The sequence below is a fragment of the Eleginops maclovinus genome, chromosome 20, assembly GCF_036324505.1.
Source record: "Eleginops maclovinus isolate JMC-PN-2008 ecotype Puerto Natales chromosome 20, JC_Emac_rtc_rv5, whole genome shotgun sequence".
NCBI lineage: Eukaryota > Metazoa > Chordata > Actinopteri > Perciformes > Eleginopidae > Eleginops > Eleginops maclovinus.
In genome coordinates this window covers 16,320,406-16,343,810 of record NC_086368.1, presented here as the reverse complement: position 1 = coordinate 16,343,810, position 23,405 = coordinate 16,320,406, and the positions used below count along the sequence as shown (strand labels likewise).

Below are 23,405 nucleotides of genomic sequence, written 5' to 3'. Positions count from 1 at the left end.
GTACATAATACCTCAAACATGTATAGTAGGTAATTGGCCCTTAAGGTTTTAACCAAACTAAATAATGACTTTAGAAGGATTTAGACTCAAATTTACCTCAGGTCTTTTTTCTGTCTAATCAGCAGTTAAAGCTTGTTTTATTTTGTAGGGTCACACTTAATGCTTGCTGGGTTTTGTAGGACACACACATAAAGAATGAATAAAACCTTAACTAAAATGTTCCCTTTTATTTTTCTGTTTAACAGTTTTGACGCAGGTGTCCTGCTGTAGTTTGTGGTGTAGTGTTGAATTTAGCTGTATTTTATATTGCATGCACAATATGACAGAACAAAACAATTGGAGACACCTTTTAATGATACAATTTTAATTCACCAACACCTCATACATTAGCCCTTGAATTGACAGAATAACGTCTTCCGACAACTCGTTTCATTGTATGAGCTGTAATTTATCACAGGACTGCGTCACATTGGACAGTGGTAGTATTTTTCTGGTCACCCAGTGAACATGGCATCCATTTAACTCATGCACAGTATAAATCCTGTGTAGACTATTTCCTGGGACACCCTGATGCGTGTGCCTTTGACTATTCTTTACTTTCTTGCTGTAGGTTAAGTTACACCATGAGACACTTATTAATCCTTTGCATTTGACCCCCCTAACTATTTTAGGATCTGTGGGCCATCACAGCGCCACGTCCAGGGACAAACTCCAGCTCTGAGCCTGGATCCACGGTCAAAGGAAGGATTAACCCAAAAAACGCTGCATGTCTCGCAGCGTGGGAGGAAAGCGGAGGAATCAGAGGAAGTCCACGCAAACATGGCGAGAGCTTTCAAACAGCATATAGAAAGCGACTCCTGGGTCCAAACCTTGGACCACCTTGCACTGAGGTGACTGTTACTTAATGTAGGATAAGATGTAATGTTCAATCACCTGGTGGAAGCTGAAGCAATGCCCTTGTATTTGTTCCCAATTATATTTCATTTTTGTACAAATTTCTTTTTGCGATATGCCCTGCAGATCTGTCCCCTTTCTTTTTGTGTGTATGTAAGCGGTTTGTCTGTGTTCCTGTTCATGGACAGAGAGCTGTGCTGAGCCAGTCAGCACAAAGCAGTGAGCTGTGAGGAAGCTGACGGGTCGTTAGGGGTTCGTCATTAAGGCTGATCATTAGATGCTTTTATGGTGAATTACCCGATTTTACTAAGATTTCTGCAGAGGGGGAAACGCTGGTCTTTTACAGGCTCCCGGCCCACTTCTTGCTTTGGTCATTGCTCTAATCAATAACCATGATCAGTGCTTTTGATGGATGGGGCTTAACCTCCTCTTGATGACTGGAGGAGTGTGAGGGGGGCCGAGGGGGGTGAAGGGGGACTCCGGGTGCTGAGGCGAGGAGGACAGGCGTGAAATGAACTGTTCTGCTTCACTGCGAGCCCACACTCTTCCTTTCAGTAGGTAATTTGTCGCCTCATGTACTGGTGAGTGTGTGTTTTTGTGTGTGTCTTGTCCAGGCGATGTTTAATGTGTTTGAATGTGGGCCTTATGTGGCCCATGTTTATTTTCAGATAAAATTATAGGAAGCCGACTGGACAGCGTGAGTGGTTTAGGTTTTTGTTTTTATTTGCTTTGTGTGTCTGAGTGTGTGAGGCAGTCTTGGGATTATGTAATGTTATATTCCTCCAAGCTGTGGCAGGCTTTGTTCTGTATCACTGGAGGTCCTGTGTATCCAGCAGAATCAGCACTATGTGAGGTGTAGTTCATTACCCAGAATCCCCCAAGCTTGACACGTTATTATCTTTCTCCTGTGCTTTGACTCCATTTCAATTACCCTCTTACCATGCATAGCCTTCAGATCCAGCCCCGCCCCCTACACCGGCCACACAACATGGCCATCTCCAGCCAATCACAGATAAAGGAGCAGTATGTGCAGCCAATGACTGCGACAGGATAAAGACTATCAATCACTCTGTGATGCAGGGAGGGTTTTATCAACCGTTCATCTGAGACTGGCTGCATGCAGCTTGTCAGCCAACATGTGAATTCTTATAAGCCTTGTTTAACAATTCCCTTCCTCTCTGGAGTGGGACGCTGGGAAACAAAAGTGCTCTTAGATGTTGCACAACACACAGAAAAAGATGATTATCTTAATTATCTTATCTTGTTTTTTTTGTCTTAAGTGGACATTTAATTCACCCCTAATGTGTTAATCCTAATCAGTTAATCCACCACATAAACTCATTAGGTGAGCCGCTTATTTTCTTGCAGACAGTTTTATAACAGTTACAATATGTGTGAATGTCACATTTGGATCATTTTCAGAAATATAAAGAACCTGAAAAGTCAGTCAGAGTGGAAGAAATTGATGGTGTGAAACTGGTCAAAAACCTGGCTGTGAAGCTGGAGGAAGTGTTCCGGAAAAAAGCAGAGGCCACCCGGGTATGTGCAATTTAACACAAGTTCTTTAAAAAGGCACTTTATTATACATTCATATTTCAGGAATTGCCATCATTGTATGCAATTGCTAAATCTACTAACCTGTGATTGAGTGTCTATGTGAAAAAAAAATATTTGGGTGAAGGATGGTTTTAAAAAAGACCACCGTTTTATTGTGTTGTGATATTGGGGTAAGGCCCCATTGTGTCTTTAAGGTCCAAAGACAAATATTAATCAAATGGGTACGGTCTACTATTGTTTATTAATAAAGTGTAAGATAGCCCCCTTCCCACCACAAAAGGCCACATTTTCCAGCAGTCCCTAAATTAAGCACATGATCACCTAAAAAGCAGACTATTGTTGTGTTCAAAGACCAACATCTAATTGTTAATGGGAAGCTACGTTTTGAATATGGTCTCATGTAATTTATTACAGGCCTGAGCCTTTGTCAGCCCCTCAGCAGCAGCCTGTCTGTGACCTCAGCGCAGAGGAGCTTGTAACCATTTTAATGCTGCACCTCGCAGGGACTGCTGGGAAATGATAAGGTTTATCTCCCCCCACCTGATCCCATGTGTGCGGCACTTCATGACAGCTCAGTTTATAAATGACAGGTATAGGAAAAGGCTTAATTTAATGAACACGATTGTACTCCATGAGATACATCGACATATCAGGGTTTTTTTTTTTTTTATTAGGTGAAAACAATAAATGGCACAAACGTAACTCTTAAAAAAACGACACGTGTGATAATTAGGTTACTAATCTGATGACGTCATCACTTTCTCGAAATTGAAAAGCGAGTTTAAAATGAAGAAATGACCTCAATAAAGTGTCGGGGGTTGCCTGCCTGGTTTAAAACATGCATATTATGTATTAAAATCAGAAAAAAATAATATTCATTCCTTGGTGTTTTTATTTTATTTCCCCACTGCTGACGACATGAAATCTCACCGCTAGGTCAATTGCATTTTTGCCACACCGCCGCAGTTGTGTTTATATAGCAGTTATTTTGACACATGTGAGAGGTGTTAATTACCTGCCGCCCGGCTACGAGGGCGGGAGTGACTGTAACGTTTAGGTGGCATTTCCCCCGGAAACACAGAGCCAAGCAGATTTTACAGAATCCAGTTATTATCGCTACATGAAATCCTGCCTCCATCAATCATTTCACAGCTGCACTCCCCAGTACTGCCCTATATTTTATGCATTTTTTTTTTTTTTTTAAATAAATAACATAAGGATTGCCAAGAGGAAGAGACTAACAGCTCTGTCAAAAAACCTATTATTGAGTTCAATTTAAAAAAAAAAGATGGACATGGGTTCCGTCCAAAGATTAATCTAAAACCCGGCATTGGTCCTCGATCATGTTCCTCTGCAATGGAATTACATTTTTTCAAGTTTGAAAATAATTGAGTGGCAGAGTGCAAAAACAGCACGTTGGACAAATACCGAGAGCAGCGGGGGGGGGGGGGTAGAAACACTTCTGGGAATAAATGGATTTTGCTACTAGAAACCGAAGTTTGTGGAAGCCTTAAAGAATAGTGAAGCTAATGGTGAATATCAACGTTTTATTTAGAGATTGAGTTGCATGTGTGTTTTAACATTTTATATTGTGTGTTAAGCTATTATTAACCACGGTATTCTCCGCCTCTCAGCGGCTGGTGGAGGCAGCAGAAGAAGCGCACCATCAGCATGAAGATAATCCCGACCTGCAGGTGAGGTTTGTCCCGGACAAAGAATAGTAAAGAGGGGTATAATTATTCTTTAAAAATGGTGTGACATCTTGTTACCAGGATGCATTATTTTAAGTTGGGCAAGGGAGGAGATGCTGCAAGGTTAGAGAAGGGTAATAGGCCCTAAAAGTCTTTAACTGCGTTGGCATCGCCCTTCACACTCAAGTCCCGTCAGCGGTTTGATACAACGCTTCTTTGAAAAGCTATGCCGCACATATTGAAGGCTGCAGTGCCATGCTGCCATAACTCACACTGACTGATTTTAAATGTTGTCGTTGCTCAAAATAGGGCTGTGCTGCTGCAACCAGTGACCGAATAACTGTAATACAGTATGGAGCTCTATAGCGATTATTGTGTCCTGATGTTGCAGGCAGAATTAAAGGATGTGCTGCAGGTTGTAATGCATGGTTAAATATTTCGATTAAAGTGGTAACATTTTCCAGGAGAAATCAAGTTTAGGACTCGGTCTTTGTGGCTAAGGCAGACTTTAAAAAATAAATTTAAAAAATGGTGATAAAAGTAGGCTTTCAGTGCTTTTAATTTTAGTCATAATTTACATTGAGTGCTCTTCAGGACGTTGTTTAGCGGTTCTCAGTTTGGATTTCCACGGCGCACTGAGCCTCCAAGTGTCTGCAGAGGGAATGCAGTATTTCTGTGGTTTGTTAGTCTCTCTCTCGCCCCCTCTGTCTCTCCCTCCCTCTCTCTCTCTCACTGGACAAAGACAAATGAAACTCTTTTGCGTGGCGCATTGTTTCACTTTCATGGCTCTAAATTGGAAACCCACTCGAGCAACAAAACACTGAAATAACGGCGGTACTTTACAGTTAATAGTAGCATTTACATCATAGGAAAACGTTTCACTTGCTTGTTCCCATTTTTAAGCACTTTCAACAAAAAAACGACTGATGTTTTTAACTAATAATAAGGAACTGTTATTTATTTGTTTAAACCTTCATCGTTAATCGTACCTCTTCTTTAATACATATTCCCTCTAAAGCTAATTATTTATGCATGAATTTGACGTGTTTTTGTTACATATTTTAAGTTAATGTTATTTATCTTCTTTTTTTTTTTAAACAAGGCTTAATTTTTCTCCAAATTTCTTTATGGTATCTCTTACATCTCTTCAACTTTCAAACCATTTATCCTTAAATCAAACATTATGTATGGACTCCACAAATATAATAAACCACCAGTATTAATTACATTCCTTCAAATTTCTTTTGGATAAAACATTTTCACAACATTTCTGCAAAATCTATTATATGATAATTACCTGGATTTGGATTTTTTTTTGACACGAGGTCATATATCTTTTTCTATTCTAACTATTAATTAGTTTTTTTAATTACCTGTATATGAAAATAAATGATTTTGTTAAGTCCAAGCTTTTTTTGTTTTTTATTCAAGCTATTATATTCAGTACAGGCCTATCAGAGACATTTCATCTTAAAGGCCATAAAAATAATAAGGAAAATTCAATATCCTCCCGCAATAATGATGTGATGTCATGATATTACTCCTTGTGGCATCATTTAGCCAGCCTCGCCTCCCCTGACACTGCACATTTTTCACGCACCATTTCACTGACCACAATGAGATAAGCCGGCTGCTCTTATCTCAGCTGCTTCGTGTCAGGACAGTCGGTGTTTTGCATTGACCCGATCATAGTCAGCAGTTCAAGGGTGTGCAGATCAAATCTGATGGAGCAAAAGAGACTAGGCTCTAAAATTGTATTTACATTAATGTTTCTTGGCTTAAAGTTTCTTTGGCCTAATGTTTTTACAGAGCTTAGCCTTTAACTCTCAACATTAATGTGGCGTCTGATTATGAAAATCAGGAACATTTGGAAATATATCAGAAATAGGAAATGTTAACATTTACATTATATTTTTAAATAAAGCCGCAGATTGTTTTCATTGAATTTTCCTTTTCTGAATTCAAGCTCATTTTAACCTTTGTGCCGAAACCTTATTTTAAGAAGCCTTAAGAAAAAGGACCACATTCAGCTTTTTTAAAAATGTATTGTGTGATTTCAAATTATTGTTTAGTATTTTACATTAATTTAAATGGAAGAGCAGTATGTTTTTAAATATTTCATTATTGTATTTTTTATTGGCTGCTGTTATCAAAGTGGTTTCTAAGAATCACACCGATTTAAGAACACTGTTACAAAAAATGTATTTAGTTAATTTTATGGAACAGTGTAGAGGGTATTTTGCCTATATCAAGGATACAAGTACAAGGGTGATTGTACTATAAAATGGCGCATACATTTTGTGGATCACATATTATTGTACCTAATATTGAGAATCAGTGTGCAGCATTTAATGTGTTAATCGACTACGCAGCTTTTAGTTATAGAAAATGCAGCAAAAGTCAGGGCCTGTTAAACCTTCGGGGAACAGAGAGAAGTCTTATTTGGACCAACTGTCTCCAGATTTTGGCGGTACACATTAAGACCCAGCAGCCCGTAATGTAGCTCCTCATTCTGCAGCAGGGCCTCCAGCTAACTGCGGTGGTGTAAGAGTCGGTGGGGCGTCTCAGAGAGCTGCAGTGTCCCATGGCCTGCTCTACAGTAATAACCCTGGCGTTTAACGTGCCTCTCTACAGCACTATCAGTTCTGCTGAGGGTGCACGTTTCTCTCCCCTGCTGCTCCCCTCTGCAGCAACACCCACCACCACCACCACCCGCCCTGCCGCAGCTCGTCAGAGAGGTGCTCAGGCGTGGTATGAGCTGTCAGCGGCTGCTTGATGGTGATGCCCGCGCGGCCTCCCCCGAGTGTGATGCTGTAGAGTCCATCACCCATCCCTCTCTCTCTCTCTCTCTCTCTCTCTCTCTCTCTCTCTCTCTCTCTCTCTCTCTCTCTCTCTCTCTCTCTCTCTCTCTCTCTCTCTCTCTCTCTCTCTCTCTCTCTCTCTCTCTCTCTCTCTCTCTCCCTCTCCCTCACTTTCAGTGCAGCCAATATAGGAACCACATGCCACATAGAGGCCGCTCAGATGAGGTAGTCCTTCTTCTGCAGGCACTGAAGGACAGGATATACAAAAGTTTCACTTTAAAGAGGCAAGACTTTTCACAAGAAGTCATGAAGTCCTATTTGCACTTCCTCCTTGAAACTGACTATTACAGCTGCTGTAGTGGATGCACATTTCACAAAGTCAAGTGTCGCTGAGCAAGCCACCAAGTTGATCCCAAATAATGTGTGCAATTGGAGAAAATTACCTAGATAATTTTGGTCATAAGCCTCTTCCAGATAAATCCAGTATAAATATGTTGTGTAATATTTGCATATTGTGAGAAGCTATGAAACCATGTTATTTTGAAACATTAAAACCTATATATATATATATATATATATATATATATATACATACATACATATATGTACACCTTATTTTACTGGAACACTTGCTTTATTTTGCAGTTCTGTCTTCTTGCTTTTCTTCTTTTACTTTTCTACCTTATAATGAGCTTATACTGCTGTGAGGACCAAGCACACATTGCTTGTTTGTTTGTTAATTAAGAAAGGCATTAACTTTATCAGGAAAAAGTGTGTAACCCCTTAAGTCTTACATTCAACAATGCTTACAATCGTAGATGCATAGTCTAATTGTGGTTCCTGTCCATACTAGCTATGAAAAAATCTATTCCGGATTTCATCTCTGTTTCATTATCCCCTTTTCCCAGAAACTCTGTCAGGGGAAAAATAGTCTAAAACTAGTTAAAACTAAAAGGACTAACTTTGGAGGGTACTTGGACAGCTCAGACTCTGGTTGAACTTTAAAGTGGAGTTTTGCACAGAACCAGGACAATGTATTTTCTACTCACTTACATTGAAATCCCCTTTTGAAGAGATCTTTTGATAGCCTGTGCTGAAGAATGATTAAAAGCAAGCAATATACATTTGGGAAGTATTGCTTTAAGTTGGATTTGTTTAAATGTGAACCTATTTTTTATGCACTAAACAACACAATACTATAGTGTTATTGTAATTCGTGTAATACTAGTCTCTCTTTTCCTCAGTATGAGTACTTCAACGCCGTGCTGATCAATGAGGTGGACGAGGAGGGCAATAACGTAGAGCTCGGCGGAGAGTTCCTCCTGGAGCCTAACGACCATTTCAATAACTTGTCGGTCAACCTGAGCCTCAGTGTTGTGCAGGTACCGACCAACATGTACAACAAAGGTGAGAGCTCTGCCTGCACATAGCCGGGATCATGCTTGTTATTTACCCACTGTGATGAACGGGGAGAAGAACAGGAGGGAGGAAAGTAAGTGGTGACAAAAAGAAATGGAATCTGACTCTGTATCAGTGTCACGGCCAGGGAGAAGTGGAGTTGTGGGATCAATAACAGTCCAGACATAAAGGGAAAGCAACTGCAGGCCTTTCAAAGAGACTGGGAAAGAGTGGCGAGCGGGGGGTGGGGTTGGAAGATGTTTGTCATACGCTTGCTGTTAAGTCGCTTCTTGTTTTTTAACGGAGTGTGTCAGCTCGCTCTTTGAATCTCCAGGGCAGCTTTTGTTTGGTTGTAATGAACTCCCCATAAGTCTCTGTTCACAGCACAAAGGGAGGCTCGTCCAGCAGGAGGAGGGGAGGGGATGATTTAGTCACAGGCATTGTATCTCCTTCAGGGGGTCAATAAGGGACAAAGGTCAACTGTGCACTCTGTAATGGTAACCAGAATGATGACTATGATTACCATTGAATTACTGGTTTCTTCCCTTTTCTCTGCTTTTTTTCCCACATCCTCCTCAGATCCTGATATAGTGAACGGAGTTTACTGGTCCGAGGCTCTGAATAAAGTATTTGTGGATAATTTTGAAAGAGACCCAACGCTGATCTGGCAGTACTTTGGGAGTGCCAAAGGTTTCTTCAGGCAGTACCCTGGTGAGTGCCTACAATATGTCTGTCTGTCTATCCTCCTTTTTAACCGTCTGTCCTTGTGTGCGCATGTGTGTGTGGGGGGGTGTGTGTGTGTATGTGTGTTGCAAAGAAAGGGAACCATCAGACGATAGTACAAGAGAACAACCCAGATCAGAACAAATGATTTAGAATCACTAAAGGGGTAATTTGGCTAATGTTGTAATTTTACAGACCATCAGAGAGGATGCATATATACAGACTGTAATTAATCAGAATTTGCCGGTGTGGGTCTGCTGTCGTGCTGAGGAACAGTGCGTGGCTGCTGGATCCAACCGAACCTATCAGACTGTTACATTGAAACAGGCAGGCAGCTCACTGCAGTGCTAAGGTGGCGCTACAGAAAGACAGCTGATGATATTACAACTATGAACTCAGTGTGTTTAAATATATTTGAAACAATTTTATAATAAAGAGATTACTAAACACTATTCAGTTTTACCAATGTAATCATCATTTATATCCTATATTTAAAAAGCACACTTCTTCTCTAACTCTTCTTGGATTCTGTTTTTTGCTCTATGAAATATCCAGAGAGTGTTAACATTAATAAAGGCAGATAGATCCCCAAAATATATAGATTATACTGTGGACAATAGTGGAAAGTGACTAAGTACGTTAACTCAAGCACTTGGGCCATGTAACATCTCCTGAACCTGCTCGAGTACCTTCATTTTCTGACGCTTTATCTTTTCCAGTTTTCACTTCACTTCATTTATTTTCCCCACCTTTCAGATTAAGATTTTATATACAGTACAAAAGCACATTACCAGTGTAGAAGATATGATGCATTTTTATTAATTACAATTTTGACAACAACTCTTCTAACCTTTGCAAAAACAGGTATTTCCATGTAGGACTGCATTCCTCACAGTAAAAACAATATTCTATAGTAATTACATACTTTTTATACTGCAAATTGTTTCTGTTAGTCAAGTGAAGGAGCTTCTATCTGCACTGGCTATAAATGTAGGATTTAAAACTGCATTTTTTCGGGCACCAATTAAAAAAAAACAAAGCTTTTTAAACATACAGCATTGTTGGTAACCTGCCTGTGAATGTAAAGTATACGTTGTTTGTGGTGACTTGAAATGCCTACAGTCAGCTTTAAACTAAAAACAGCCCTACACACACTGTATGTGTGCAGTACATCCACATATGTTTGAGGTTGCTTATCTTATTACATTTCTGATCTACTTTACAGGAGTAAAGTGGCATCCAGATGAACATGGTGTAATTGGATTTGACTGTAGAAACAGGAAGTGGTAAGCCTCTACATATTAGACTTGCTGCATTTTATTGTCAGTAAATATTTCTTAGTTCCTCACTCATTACTGCGACAAGGTGTCAAAATGTGTTCTGTAACATTTCAGGTATATTCAGGCAGCAACGTCTCCTAAAGATGTCGTTATCTTAATCGATGTGAGTGGAAGCATGAAAGGACTGAGGCTGACCATCGCCAGGCAGACAGTCTCCTCCATATTAGACACACTTGGAGATGATGACTTCTTCAACGTCATTGCAGTATGTCTTTAGTTCAACTTTTCCTCAGTTTGTGTCTTTGTTTGTTTATATGTTTGTTCATGTCTCTGTCTTCAGCCATGGTCTCCCTGTCTATAGTCTCAACAAAATAGTTTTTACAAAAGACATTTCTGTGTTAAGAAAACATGTGTTAAGTTTGGGATAACTGGACTTCATTATGTATGGATGTATCTTAATGTTTTTGCATCTCACAGTATAATCAGGAGATCCACTATGTGGAGCCTTGTTTGAATGGCACGCTGGTCCGAGCCGACAGGACCAATAAAGACGTGAGTCGAGCTCATTCTGATATGTGATGGATGTACGTGGATTGTTTCAGCTTGAATTTCTGTAATTGATGTTTAAAACTGTTTATATTTGTTTTTATTGTTAGCACTTCCGCGAACATCTGGACAAGCTGTTTGCTAAGGGGATAGGGCTGCTGGGCGACGCTCTGGCTGAAGCATTCACAATCCTGAATGAAGTAAGTTCCCGTTCAGTAAACCTCTGTTACTCTGCGACTGACAATAGGGATGCTGCTCGAACAAAAATCCAATCTATATTCCAGTGAAGTAATGTATCCCAAGTCTACAGATTGTGTGAAAGTTCTGTTGAGTATTCTTGAGTTCCCAACATTATTTATTCATTTATATATTATAATAATAAAGATTTTCCCTTTTGACACATTTGCCTAGGTTTCATTGTACTGATGGACTCCAATCGAACATGGGGATAACTTTCATTTTATAAGCTACTGTTTTTTCAGTGACTGGAATTGTTCAAGTACAACCCACTGCATGTTCTCTGCTAATCATTAAAAGTAGCACACTCCAGTCAGTTATATTTGAGCGTTTGGGAGGTGTGTCGGCTGTCGAAACGCTCCAGCGCTATCCCTGTTCCGCCTTCCAAACACAGACACATCTATTCTGAATCATGATTAATGGCTCTAATTAATGTTGATGATTAATAACGTGGCTGATTGGAACACAAAGCAGATAAGGCCAGGAGCCACGCCGCACTCCTTTTATCTCCCAGTTTTCAGGCAAGCTTTGCCTCCGCCACTGAGGCTGAGGGACTGCAGCTTTTACCTCTGCATTTGTCAGATTAATTAATGCCATGCAATGAATATGGTAATCAGGTAGCCGGTATCTTACAACTGAAAGTCATTGTTACACTGCTGCTCAGTGAATAAAGTCGAAATGCATCCTATCAAAGACCACATCAAAAAGAAACATGCTTCACTTGAAGAGCAATGCACCATTTTCACAGGAGCAGTGTTACGATTAAAAAAGAAATGATATGAATAAGGCACCGTCTCCCCCTTTCACAGGCAGAGGATGTGGAAGAATACTAAATAAGTGAGCATTTAATATAACTTCACCATATATTACTATCCCCAAATCTTTTCCTTTTTCCCCGATTTTTTAACAAGACCATTGATTTAACTCTCTCAAGGTTGAGATTGATTAGATTTTATCAGCATCAATTGTTTAACGATCCCTGTCATTGATTATGTCTTTTATCGTTAACATTTTGATTTACTCTTCCTTATTTACTTACAATACTGAAACATATGGCAAGATCTATATTCAAACACACGCTAAGCTGAAGGACAGATGCTCAGCAGAAGAGTGCAGAGACTCACTCTGTCACTGCGAATCCCCCTCTGCCTCAGGGGATAAAGACCCCACATTAGAAATACAGCCAAATCACCATTTATTAAGAAAAACATAACAAACTTATAGCATGTTCAAATCAGAAATGAAAGTATACATAGTGTGTATGTGCTATACAGGTGTTAAGTACAACAAGATCAAGATGCAGGTAGGACACTATCTGAAGTAAAAAGAAAATGAAGAGGTTAAGCAAAAAATAAACTCTGGTGAATCAGAGAAGCTGTTGACCCTCTCATATCTGCCATTTGAGTTTTGAGCTTAATGGAGATTGCACAAAAACTGCGGGAGCGGACTGCACACTGCAATGAATTCTTTAATGTGTTAAAACGTACAAAACATACAATCATGAAAATGGAAATATACATGTGATTATTTATGGTTGTATTCCATTCATCTGCTTTGGTGTCATGGTGTTGTGCATGTTTGCTCACTGTCACTGCTTACTTTGTAGCCTAATGAAAGAGAGCAACTGTTAATGTTATGAATTATACCCGTGCTTTACCTTTTGTGGCAAGTCATAAAGTTAACAGGGGAAAAAGGTCAATTGTGAGCAAAACAATTAACATTTCATAAAAATCTTTTACTAAAGGGTTTATTCTGTATAATTGAACATAAAATAATAGATAACAATTGAACATTTTCTAATAATTAACTTTTATATTTATTGTGCAACGGACATAATGGAAAGACTGGGCCCAGCCCTTACAGTATGAACTTTTAAGAAGCCAGAATATAAGAACACAGGTGCAGTGGTGAGACAATTATCAGACATGAATATAACTTCTTACTTTACATGGCATCACATTTTCTACGAGAGAGATCTAAAGGCCCGAGTGATTTGAAAGTAGCTCTGAAGGTTTTAATCCTGTGTTCGTGTCACTACATCCTCCTATTTCTCTCCACATTGACTCTGTTACAGGTCAATAAACCACTTAATTACTGCGATGCATCTTCTGGCATCAGAATAAAGTGGACCACACTCTTTATTTACCAATACATTATCTGTACTGTATTGGCTGATGGCAGCGTCATCATTTACAGTGGGAACAGACAGCTCTGTTTGTTTAATGTTTCAATAACAATATAGTTTATACTTTATTTATTTTTATTGCATTTATATCTTCATGGTTTTTATGTCTTTCTGCAGTTTAATCAAACTGGACATGGCAGTTTGTGCAGTCAGGCCATAATGCTTGTGACTGACGGGGCGACGGAAATGTATGACGACGTTTTTGAGAAGTACAATTGGCCAGAAAGAAAGGTTAGTATGTCTTTCTTTCTTTCCCCCTCTCCTCTGTTCTTCACAGTATCACATCTTTATTGTTATTCTTGTCCTTATTCAGAATTTTCTGCTTGCTCAGCATGTTTCTTTCAGCAGGGATAAATGTCCATTTTAATACCTAATGGCGGCCGGAGTTCCTGTCGTGATGTTTTGAGGAATTGGTTTCTTACTGCATTACCACTCAGAACTCTGTAATGTACAATCTATGTCTACATGCTGCTTATCATGTGTTGGTGCATTACAACGCAACATTTCCTTCTTCTTTAGAGTGAAAACTGCTATTTCTCTGCCCCCCCCACCCTTCCTTGACTCAAGGACGACTTTAAAATCTTTTGTTAGCCACCCTTTGTGAGACCTAAATGCAATTGAAATGAAATGGACTGCTGTGACACTCACAAAGCAATAAAAACAACAGCCCAGGGGCTTTTGTTCAGTCCTACCAAGCATATGTGTGTTGGCAGTGTGCGGCAGGGTACAGGGCAGTATTTGGCTGAATACCCCCCCACCCCCCACCCTCTTACACCCTCAGGGCCGCTATATGGCAGCCATTCAGTGATTTCTATATGCTTCATGCTTAGCAAAGCATCTGGAGCCAATGAGCCGTGCAGGTTTGGCAAAATGTCACACTGAGTTCTTGAAAGGACAGAGAAACATGCCCTAATGCCAAACCCCTACAACAGAAAATGAACTGAAATGAACTGAAATGAGCAAACTGAGAAAAAGGTTATTGTCAAAAATACAAACAACGATGAATGATAGTTGATAGAATGATAAGAAAGCAGCTTAATTCTCAGCGTTTCCTTATGAGGATGTAAAAAACATGCAGCTAATTCTTCCTCCATAGCGTGATAGAATCAGGACAGGAAGACAGAGCACGAAGGAGTCGCCTCACTTTGCATGTTGTTCTAAATCCCTAACCCATCTTTGAAACTGTCGACATCCTTGTGTACTCTGCACAGGTGCGAATATTCCCATACCTGATTGGACGAGAGTCTGCATTTGCTGATAACCTCAAGTGGATGGCTTGTGCCAACAAAGGTTTGGGAATTTTTGATAAACACTTCTCAGGACAGCTTCCTGTCAGGGTGTCGAGCTGATGTTTCTGTGGAGTAATACGTCAACGGTTGAGGATGTGTGGGTGTCCGTGTGGTTAGTCAGTGTATGTGTCAGTAGTGTGTATTTTCCTGTGTGCATGTATGTGTATGTGCTGGCTCAGACTCTTTTCGCCAAGAGGCAATGAAGTGGTACTTGGGGGTGTCAGAGGTCAATCCGCTCTAATCCCTCTTCCTGTCAGATTGTCTCCCCCTCGGCTGCTCGCTGCTGATGGCTCCCACGTGTCAATGCTGTGGATGAGTGCCCTCTGGAAGGGAAAGTCACAGTCAGGAAAACAGATCACAGAGGGATTGTAGGGAAACAAGCCCCCCAACATCCTGCCCCACACAGACCCCCACTGTGGAATAACCTTACATGTCCAATATGAGGCATTGTCAGCAACCGAAGAGGCTGACACGAGTAAAATGGCACCTGTGTCACTGTAAACAAAGTGTTTACGTCAGCAGAAAATGATACAATTATGTAAGGGCGCTGGGGAAACTTGGACAACATTTTTGTGATAGCACTTTTATCTAAGTTCTACTAAAGGCTGCTGATCCAACACGTCCACAATATCAGATCACGAGATATCAGTGTTAATACTTTAAAGTGTTATCTTAGTCAAAATATACCTGTATTGAAAACAATCTTTAAAAACTGAAATATTAAATTAGTTTATAATTAATAATGAAAACAATGCAGTTAACATTTCTGTTGCTTTTGGTTCTCATTTTGTTTCCCTCCCACAAGTTCCCACACTCAAATAAGTATAATTTATTAGCCAATAAAATGACAAAGCAGACAATAAACAAAGTCAAATACGAAGTATTTATTTTACATTTTTCATATTTTCTATAGAAATTGCGATAACATCGTCAGTGTGGATTATTTTGGCCACAGAATCTGATATTGTGATAATAATCCAAATACATCATTTCATGTTGAAGATGGGAATGCTTTGGCTTATTTTAAGTAATATTCATGTGTTCTTATATTCAGGATATTTCAGTCAGATCTCCACGCTAGCAGATGTTCAGGAGAACGTGATGAGATATCTCCACGTCATGAGCCGCCCGAAGGTTATCGACCATGAGCACGACACAGTGTGGACTGAAGCTTACGTAGACAGCGCTGTGAGTGTGTTACAGTGCTTTACCTCTTAGGTAGAAGCAGTATCACGACTTGGTGTGATTGTCCAAGTTGTTAGTCCTTATTCTCGATTTACATTTGTATATGATTGACACTGCATGCTTTTATGTACAGTGCAGCATCATGCTTTGATTCCCCTTTTTGAGGCTGTAGTTTGTTGCAGGATTCATGTTTTATTGTCCATCCCTGCACTATACAGTACGTGTGCACATGTGTGGCTCTGCTTTCTCATCATTACTCTTCATGCTGCTGGAATGATTCCTCATTATGAGCTTCATTAATCTGCATGGATCCCCCCCCACCCCCCCACCCCATTGTACATCTGCGTCCACAAAGTCAATGCAAAAAGTGAAGGCTCTAATTCATGATTCAATCTTTGTGCGTCTCTTCTTTCATTTCAGCTTTCCCAGGCTCACAAGGTAAATATCCAAATGTGATCGGACCTTAACATGCCTTCAGGAAGAATCATTCTTGTAAAAAACATTTGTTGTCGTACCAAAAAAAGAGGAGACCATGAGCATGAAATGAAAGTTTTCCAATGGGACGCTGCAGGTTCGAGTTGTGTTTTATAAAGTAGAAGTGACTAGAGAGGTGAAATAGCCGCTTACTGTCCCTACTTTTCAACATTATGCTTTACCGTTTCTTACAAAGTCTAAAGTGAGGAGAGACTCTGAGGGGCAGGAGCAGCCGGAAAGCATTTAATGTACCAGTATGGAGACGATGAGCATAAACACACACACACACACACACACACACACACACACACACACACACACACACACACACACACACACACACACACACACACACACACACACACACACACACACACACACACACACACACAGAAGGGTTGGGAGATTGTCCTCTGGAGTGTGTGCTCTTGTATCTCAGCCTCAGACACACCATTCATCATTCTGTGGATCATTGCATTTTATCTCCTAAAGCCCATAATAAAACTGACATTGGAGGGGAGACCAAGAAAGAGGGAGAGAAAAGGGAGAGGGAGAGTGAGAGAGGAGGGGGTGGGGGTAGTGTGGACGTTCATGCCTTACCTGTGTGTGTGTGTGTGTGTGTGTGTGTGTGTGTGTGTGTGTGTGTGTGTGTGTGTGTGTGTGTGTGTGTGTGTGTGTGTGTGTGTGTGTGTGTGTGTGTGTGTGTGTGTGTGTGTGTGTGTGTGTGTGTGTGTGTGTGTGTGTGTGTGTGTGTGTGTGTGTGTGTGTGTGTGTGTTTGCATGGAGACTAAAGCAGTCCAGTTTCCACTTCCATTGTGTGTTTCTTGTGATGAATTTAAGGCTCCACCATCCTTCATTTTGTCAAGTTAGATAGTACACACTGCAGTTCACAGCTATTTGCTTCACATACATGCACATACACAAATGAATATCACACACACACAGGATGTAGGCACACTCAGCTGTGTCAGCTTGAGGTGAGGGAATAGTAGACCTACTTTAACGGTGCTCATGTGCTTAATTATGTCAGCCTTCATCCTGCAGAGCCCTCTGAGCGTCACTTGAGACTCTCACGGTTCAGGTTAGACAACAGAGAGACTGCGACCAGGATCCAGGAATTCATTTAGATTGTGCTTTGAATTAATTCAGTGTCAAATAGTACTATAATGTGGTGAGACCTTTTTTTCTGTTCCCTACCACAGCATTTCATTTTGTAGTCCCTTATTATCAAGCCCTGAAGCTGTCATTCTCTGATGAATAACTCATGCTTCCATTTTTTCTATCTGGGAATTTAAATTGAATTGAATTTCATTTAGGCTGCGTCTTCACTGGTAATTAGCTATACTGTACTGTGTGACAAAACAGAATAGGTTTTTATTCACACGCAAACATTGATTAACATTGCCACGGCAGCCTTTTTTGTTTTACATTTATTGATTTTGAAACATTGTTAATTGCAGCTTTTGTAGTTGTTGCTGTAATACTTGAGGAAGAACTCACATTTCTTTGGAATCTCAGCTTGTCTACTTGTGTTAAATACATATGCAGTGTAATATGCTGTACAGTATGTGTAACTGTGTTGGTTATTGTTCAGACTTCATGAGGTGTGCTGATGAATACATGCTGAGTCATTCTTAAAGTTCTCCCACCTTTTATGAGCAGTTTTTGTTCTTTGATTTCTGCTTATAAACCTGATCAGAGAGCATGCTGATACCTCTCTAAATGAGATTACTCAGGTAAAGGCAGTATTCAACGGTTTATATTATTTCCTTTTTTCTCAGTTGAAGGACAAATCGGGCCCAAGTCTGATGACTACAGTCGCCATGCCTGTCTTCAGCACAAAGAATGAAACGGTGAGTGAACGTGGTTGACTCGTGATGTTCGGAACTATTAAGAACAATATTGACATAGTTACTTTCTTCATCCTCTTTATTTGTTTGACAGCTTCAGTTGCTAGTTACACACACAAAATATGATAAATCTCTTCAATTTCATCCATTGTTAAAGAATAAACAATGGCTTTTAATTATTTTTGTTAGATTTCAGACTTTAAACTAGTTACCACTTGATCAACTGAAAAAAAAAACTGCTACTCACACATTGATTAGTTTGTGCTATCTAAATCTGTCATTTATATTAACAGTGACATAGGACATGTCATATATAACAAGCTTTTACTTTAGATAACTTAAGTGTATTTCGACTCTAATTCATAAGTAGGATTGGAAATCAGGACTTTCACTTGTAATAGAGTTTGCGTTATATTTTGGTATTGGTAGTTTTACCAGTATTTAAGTAGCTTTAAGTTAATGTTCGTACAAATTTCATCTAAAGTTGTGTTTGTGTGTTTTGGATTTCTTCATGCAGAAGAACCAGGGGATTCTGTTGGGGGTAGCAGGAACAGACATCCCTCTGCAGGAGCTGATGAAGCTTATCCCTAAACATATGGTACAGTCAGCTGTTCTTTAAAATGTGAATAAATTATTTCATTTTTGTGAATTTAATATTTAACTCTTATTCCTTGTGTATCTCCCTTTGTGTCTCCAGTTAGGAATCCATGGGTACGCTTTTGCTATCACAAACAACGGCTACATCCTGATACACCCGGACCTCAGGCCTTTGGTAACTCACTTTCTTAACATGACTTTTAAACCAGAAGTCTCACAGCATTCCCTGACTTTACCCAGTTTTCCTTTTTGTTAATTCCATGAAATTGTTTACACAAAATTAACAAGCCCACTTCACAAGGGCACACAGGAAAGAAATGTGTTTTCTGGTTTGGAGGCTCAATGGGCACGTATATATCTGTAATCCCCGCCTTTTCCTTTGATGTATGCATGCAGGGATAAAGGCCACTCATAGGGCTGACTGGCCTGAGATTTCCCAGAGGTAACTTAACCCTCGCTGGCAGAGACCACAGCCGCTCGCCCTGGGACCGCTGGTTCCTCAGGAGCTCTGTGTGTGCCAGTGTAGTGCTATTCCTCTCTGTGCAACTGTGTGTGTGTGTGTCTGTGTTTTGTGAGTGTCTCCTTGTGGCTAAAACTGTGCTGTGGTTGTAGTCATTGACTTGTTGTTTCTTGTGGAGCAGATGTCATACTGTAGCAGAGTTTGACATGTACAGTTTAATGATTTGGTGTATTTAAGCGTGGATATCCTCTCAATCATATTAATTATTTTTAATTTACATGACAGTGTTAATTTCACAGATGATTTGTTAAATAATTACACAGCAAAACCTTCATAGCAAGGCTTGATAAATAAGAGCATACAGCAAGTTTTCATGTTAACATCCAAACACAAAAGACACATTACAGTTAAGCTTTTCTAATTAGATTTATTTATTTGAAATCAAGCTTATCATTTGAAAATGATCTGTCACATGCAGATTTGCGTGGTCATTTAAAATAAAATGTCATGACATAAAATGGATCTGTAAAGAGTTTATATTTTGTTCCCTTGTGCAGTATCAGGACGGCCAGAAGAGGAGGAAGCCCAACTACAGCAGCGTGGATCTCTCGGAGGTGGAGTGGGAGGACAAAGATGATATTGTACGTGAAAAACCCCACAAAAATATGTTATTTTCAAATTATACTTTGGTGTACTAAAAAAATCCCTTGGTTTTACATTGTTCCCAGACTTCATGTTTATAAGTTGGTCCAGTAAAGGATCTACTTTTTCAGTTAAACCCTAAGAACCATTGTGGAATGACTCTGTTTTCAGTATCCTAGTTAAATATCAGCTACACCCAGTGTGCTGCAGACACCCAGCCTCAACTTCTCTGCTCTTTGTGCGTTTTAAAATGCTTTATCTTTCAGCTACGCAACGCTATGGTAAAAAGGAGGACAGGTACTTTCTCTATGGAGGTGAAAAAGACGGTGGATAGAGGGGTGAGGCTGCACATAGATTTTGAATGCCTCCCTATCAGAGGAGGTTTGTTCTCTTCATTGTCTATGAATTCAACTGGTAAATCTCATCTGCATTTCTTTTTTGTTTTTTAAGAGGCGTGTCCTGAAGATGCACAATGACTATTTCTACACTGACATCAAAGGAACGCCGTTCAGGTGAGGGAAAATGATCATGCATTCCTGAAATGATTTTCTGTCAGTTAATGTCTCAGTTAAAGTTTCATTATGTTTGTGCCTCCAGTGTCGGGGTGGCCCTCTCCAGAGGTCATGGAAAGTACTTCTTCAGAGGAAATGTGTCAGTCGAAGCCGGTATGTCACTCCAACCCTGTCATTTACTGAATACAGCGAAAAGCATGTCACTCTGACTTGGGCTCTTGTATCAGTCCATTCAGGCTGGCACTGCTGAAGCGTGACTGACTTGTGTTTTTCAGGGCTCCGTGATCTGGAACAGCCAGATGTCGCCCTGGCAGATGAATGGTAACGCTGGGGTTATGGGAGCGGGCATTCATGCGTTATGTAGGTTATCCCTCTGTGTTCATCAGGGATGTGGAAGCCTGTGATGTAACAGTGTGGCTCTGTTTGGACCACAGGACTTACTGCAACACGGAGGAGCAGCATGAGCACCGACACCTGACCCAGATTCAAGCCATCAAGCTGTTTATGACGGGCCGCAGGTCACACCTCAAATGTAAGGGATGTCTGAGACAGACCTGAATAAAGTCTTTGGGGCCTGTTATATCAGTGATCAAATTCTAATTATCATATAAGGCATGAATATGAAATACATTAGAAATACTGCCTTGAATATAAAAAAAACAGTCAGTGCAATTTACATGCGTGTATGTCCAAAGTGTCTTCACTTCATCACTTTATCCTATTAGACATTCGTCTGAAATTTATTAGAAAATTAATTGTTGAATTATGGCCAAATTAGTTTATTTTGAGAGATCCCAGTGACCGTTTAAACATGAAAATCGAACAAATTCTTCATCTGTCCAAGAGAAGGTTTGTGCCAAATTTAAAAAACTTCCTGAAGGTGTTCTTGAGACATGGCATTCGGGAGAATGGGACAATTATCTGTACAAATGTGCTTTTTTATGCATACATTTTTACAAACAAGATGATGTCGCTGGTGTGAAGGGATGAAAGAGTGATAGTCGTTTTGGGTCTCTCTGCAGGTGACCGAGAGCTGATCCAGGAGGTGTTATTTGATGCTGTGGTCACCGCTCCGCTGGAGGCCTACTGGACGGGTCTGGCCCTCAACAAGTCAGAGTAAGAACATTTTGGTTCCTACTTAGTTTGTCTTTCAAAGTCCACATCTACAAATAGCTAGTAATTAACAAAGGATCTTTATTGGGGATTTCTAATAAGCCGTCAGTAAATGTTTGCAAGTCATCTGCAGTAAATAATAGTTGCAAATAATTGATGAAACAACAATCCATTAAGTCTGCATTTGTAAATGCTAATAAGTTGATCAAGTAGAAGAAACATCAGCCGAAGGGATTTTTCCCAAGCTGGCAACCATAATCATTCTAATTAATGCCTTTCAAATAAAGTGTTTTAAACCATTCACAAAGCAAGTTACAAAGCATGCTTATCAAATAGGCCTTTTTAGAAAGTGGCACCAACATATTTTTACAGACACTTCTGAAATCATATTTTCTCTGACAATAAGCTCTGTTGGTTGTTTTAAATGTTTCCATCTTAAAGCAATTCCAATGTTAGAGACACACTTTTGGTTTATAGCCGATTGCTGAAGCCTCATTGAGTATGCTCAACTTGAGAATGACGTTGGGTATAAAGGTGTTTATCACAACCAGTATAAACATGGGGAATAATCACAGTGGCCAAAAACTGTTTCAATGCACATGTGAACATTTGAATGTTAAATTAAAACACACTTAAGAAATGTGAACTTGTAACTCCAAATCCTGATTTAACGTGTTGATGTGTTGTTGATTATCTCAAAATGCATAGATGATGGGTATGTGTTTAATAATGCTTTGCAACTTGTGATTATTTTATTTAAACATATGTATTACTTGAATTTATATTTGAAAAAGCAGCCTTTCAGATAAATGAGCAGCAGATCTGAGTCATGTTGCATTAATACATTTAGCAAACCTTAATCACATGGCATTGTAATATTGCGTTTATACCATCAGTTGGGAATTAAAGCACTCTTTTTACCACCTTACATTACACCAACAGGAACTCAGACAAAGGAGTGGAGATTGCCTTCCTGGGTACGCGCACCGGCCTGTCGAGGACCAACCTGTTTGTCCCGGCCGATCAGCTCTCCAATCAGTGAGTCCCGCTGCTCAACACGTCTTTAATCATTACTCTGTGATTGTGCTTGATGAATCCAATCCTTTCCTCGTCGCCTCACTTCGGCTCTGTGTGCTTCCTCAGAGACTTCCTGACGGCGGAGGACAAGGAGGGTGTGTTTAATGCTGATCACTTCCCACTGTGGTACAAGCGAGCTGCAGAGCAGGTCCCCGGGACGTTTGTCTACTCCATCCCCTTCAGCACAGGTACGAAGAACAAAGCCAGAGGTTAAGGGATTCAAGCGTACAGTACAAAATGAAAGTCCCCTGAGCCCACACAAAACCACACTGGCTATTGCAGCTCAACTTCAATTATGTAGTGCATTATATAAATTACTCTTTTGAATTTCGTGTGGTTTCCCTGGCTATTCAGCATTTTAACAACTTAATCAGTCTTTCTCTATGTCCCTCTTTTTGTTATGGATTGTGGTTTTTACTGGTTTCCCCTGACAGGATGTGCGGCACAGCTCACTTCCCTCACAGCTTTAATTCAGTTAATGTGGCCCACGTTCTGTCTGAGAGCCAGAGGATGGAGGATTCAGCTTCACTCCTCTGGACATTTACCACCTTTACTCTGTTAATGATGACTGCATCCTCTCGTTACCTGAACTCTTGCTATTACAGCGGCCATTTAAAATTATTGGAGGCATCTGGCTGTAGAATAAAATGCTCTGGCTGGACATAACTGTTATGTAATGGACTTGTACTGCGGTTTCTTCAACCAACTGGGGCTTCTGGGTAAACAGCGCCATCTGGTGAGCAGAGAGTGTAATCTGATCAACTTTATCCTCTTCTCTTCCTCTCTAGCGTTAGAAAACAAAAGTGTGGTTTTGGCCAGCACTGCAATCCAGCTCCTCGACGACAGAAAGTCTCCAATCGTTGCCGGTAACAAACCTCACAACCAGTTTTCATA

General features: G+C 40.1%; 1 protein-coding gene across 4 annotated transcripts in view; it reads left to right on the top strand.

The window, feature by feature from the left end:
• The window catches only part of LOC134883600 (voltage-dependent calcium channel subunit alpha-2/delta-3-like), a 32,316-nt gene that overhangs the window by 2,874 nt on the left and 6,037 nt on the right, over window positions 1-23,405 (top strand). For all 4 annotated transcript variants that reach the window (XR_010168295.1, XR_010168296.1, XR_010168297.1 and 1 more), the window contains exons 3-28: window positions 672-890; window positions 2,317-2,433; window positions 4,086-4,145; window positions 8,188-8,350; window positions 8,921-9,052; window positions 10,290-10,350; window positions 10,459-10,609; window positions 10,822-10,896; window positions 11,001-11,090; window positions 13,430-13,543; window positions 14,524-14,602; window positions 15,656-15,789; window positions 16,207-16,224; window positions 18,042-18,113; window positions 18,628-18,708; window positions 18,808-18,882; window positions 19,725-19,808; window positions 20,076-20,147; window positions 20,260-20,321; window positions 20,407-20,474; window positions 20,597-20,642; window positions 20,756-20,853; window positions 21,344-21,437; window positions 22,377-22,472; window positions 22,578-22,699; window positions 23,300-23,377. Coding sequence is in view for 1 of the 4 variants with exons in the window: in XM_063912055.1 (XP_063768125.1) it covers window positions 672-890; window positions 2,317-2,433; window positions 4,086-4,145; window positions 8,188-8,350; window positions 8,921-9,052; window positions 10,290-10,350; window positions 10,459-10,609; window positions 10,822-10,896; window positions 11,001-11,090; window positions 13,430-13,543; window positions 14,524-14,602; window positions 15,656-15,789; window positions 16,207-16,224; window positions 18,042-18,113; window positions 18,628-18,708; window positions 18,808-18,882; window positions 19,725-19,808; window positions 20,076-20,147; window positions 20,260-20,321; window positions 20,407-20,474; window positions 20,597-20,642; window positions 20,756-20,853; window positions 21,344-21,437; window positions 22,377-22,472; window positions 22,578-22,699; window positions 23,300-23,377 (2,461 nt within the window). In the remaining 3 variants the exon portion in view is untranslated. The remainder of the gene's footprint in view (window positions 1-671; window positions 891-2,316; window positions 2,434-4,085; window positions 4,146-8,187; window positions 8,351-8,920; window positions 9,053-10,289; window positions 10,351-10,458; window positions 10,610-10,821; window positions 10,897-11,000; window positions 11,091-13,429; window positions 13,544-14,523; window positions 14,603-15,655; window positions 15,790-16,206; window positions 16,225-18,041; window positions 18,114-18,627; window positions 18,709-18,807; window positions 18,883-19,724; window positions 19,809-20,075; window positions 20,148-20,259; window positions 20,322-20,406; window positions 20,475-20,596; window positions 20,643-20,755; window positions 20,854-21,343; window positions 21,438-22,376; window positions 22,473-22,577; window positions 22,700-23,299; window positions 23,378-23,405) is intronic.